The sequence below is a fragment of the Nestor notabilis genome, unplaced genomic scaffold (genome assembly GCF_000696875.1).
Source record: "Nestor notabilis isolate BGI_N333 unplaced genomic scaffold, ASM69687v1 scaffold23987, whole genome shotgun sequence".
NCBI lineage: Eukaryota > Metazoa > Chordata > Aves > Psittaciformes > Psittacidae > Nestor > Nestor notabilis.
Genome location: NW_009938148.1, coordinates 1 through 238, shown reverse-complemented (window position 1 = coordinate 238; position 238 = coordinate 1). Strand labels below are relative to the sequence as shown.

Below are 238 nucleotides of genomic sequence, written 5' to 3'. Positions count from 1 at the left end.
TGGACAGTGCCAGCCTCGGTGTCTGTGCCGGGCCGTCGCCAAGCCCAGGAGCTCAGCAGGGGTCTGGGTGGCTCAGGGCTCTCCTCCCTCCCTGTAGTGGCAGAGCTGCTGATTGAGAGAGGACGCATCCAGGTGCCCTTGGGGAAACAAACATATGAGCTCAAAATATCACCGTGCATGAGTGGAGATGTCTCTAACCTGCAGGTAAGAGCACGAACCCTGGTGCCAAGCAGCGCGC

The 238-nt window shown here is 60.1% G+C and overlaps 1 protein-coding gene across 1 annotated transcript in view; it reads left to right on the top strand.

The window, feature by feature from the left end:
• Nucleotides 1–204, top strand: part of IFI35 (interferon-induced protein 35) — a gene marked incomplete at both ends in the record, with an annotated part of 2,295 nt that extends 2,091 nt beyond the window's left edge. Inside the window, one exon of the mRNA XM_010019191.1 lies at nucleotides 98–204. Within this exon, the coding sequence (XP_010017493.1) occupies nucleotides 98–204 (107 nt within the window). The remainder of the gene's footprint in view (nucleotides 1–97) is intronic.
• Nucleotides 205–238: the final 34 nt, after the last annotated feature.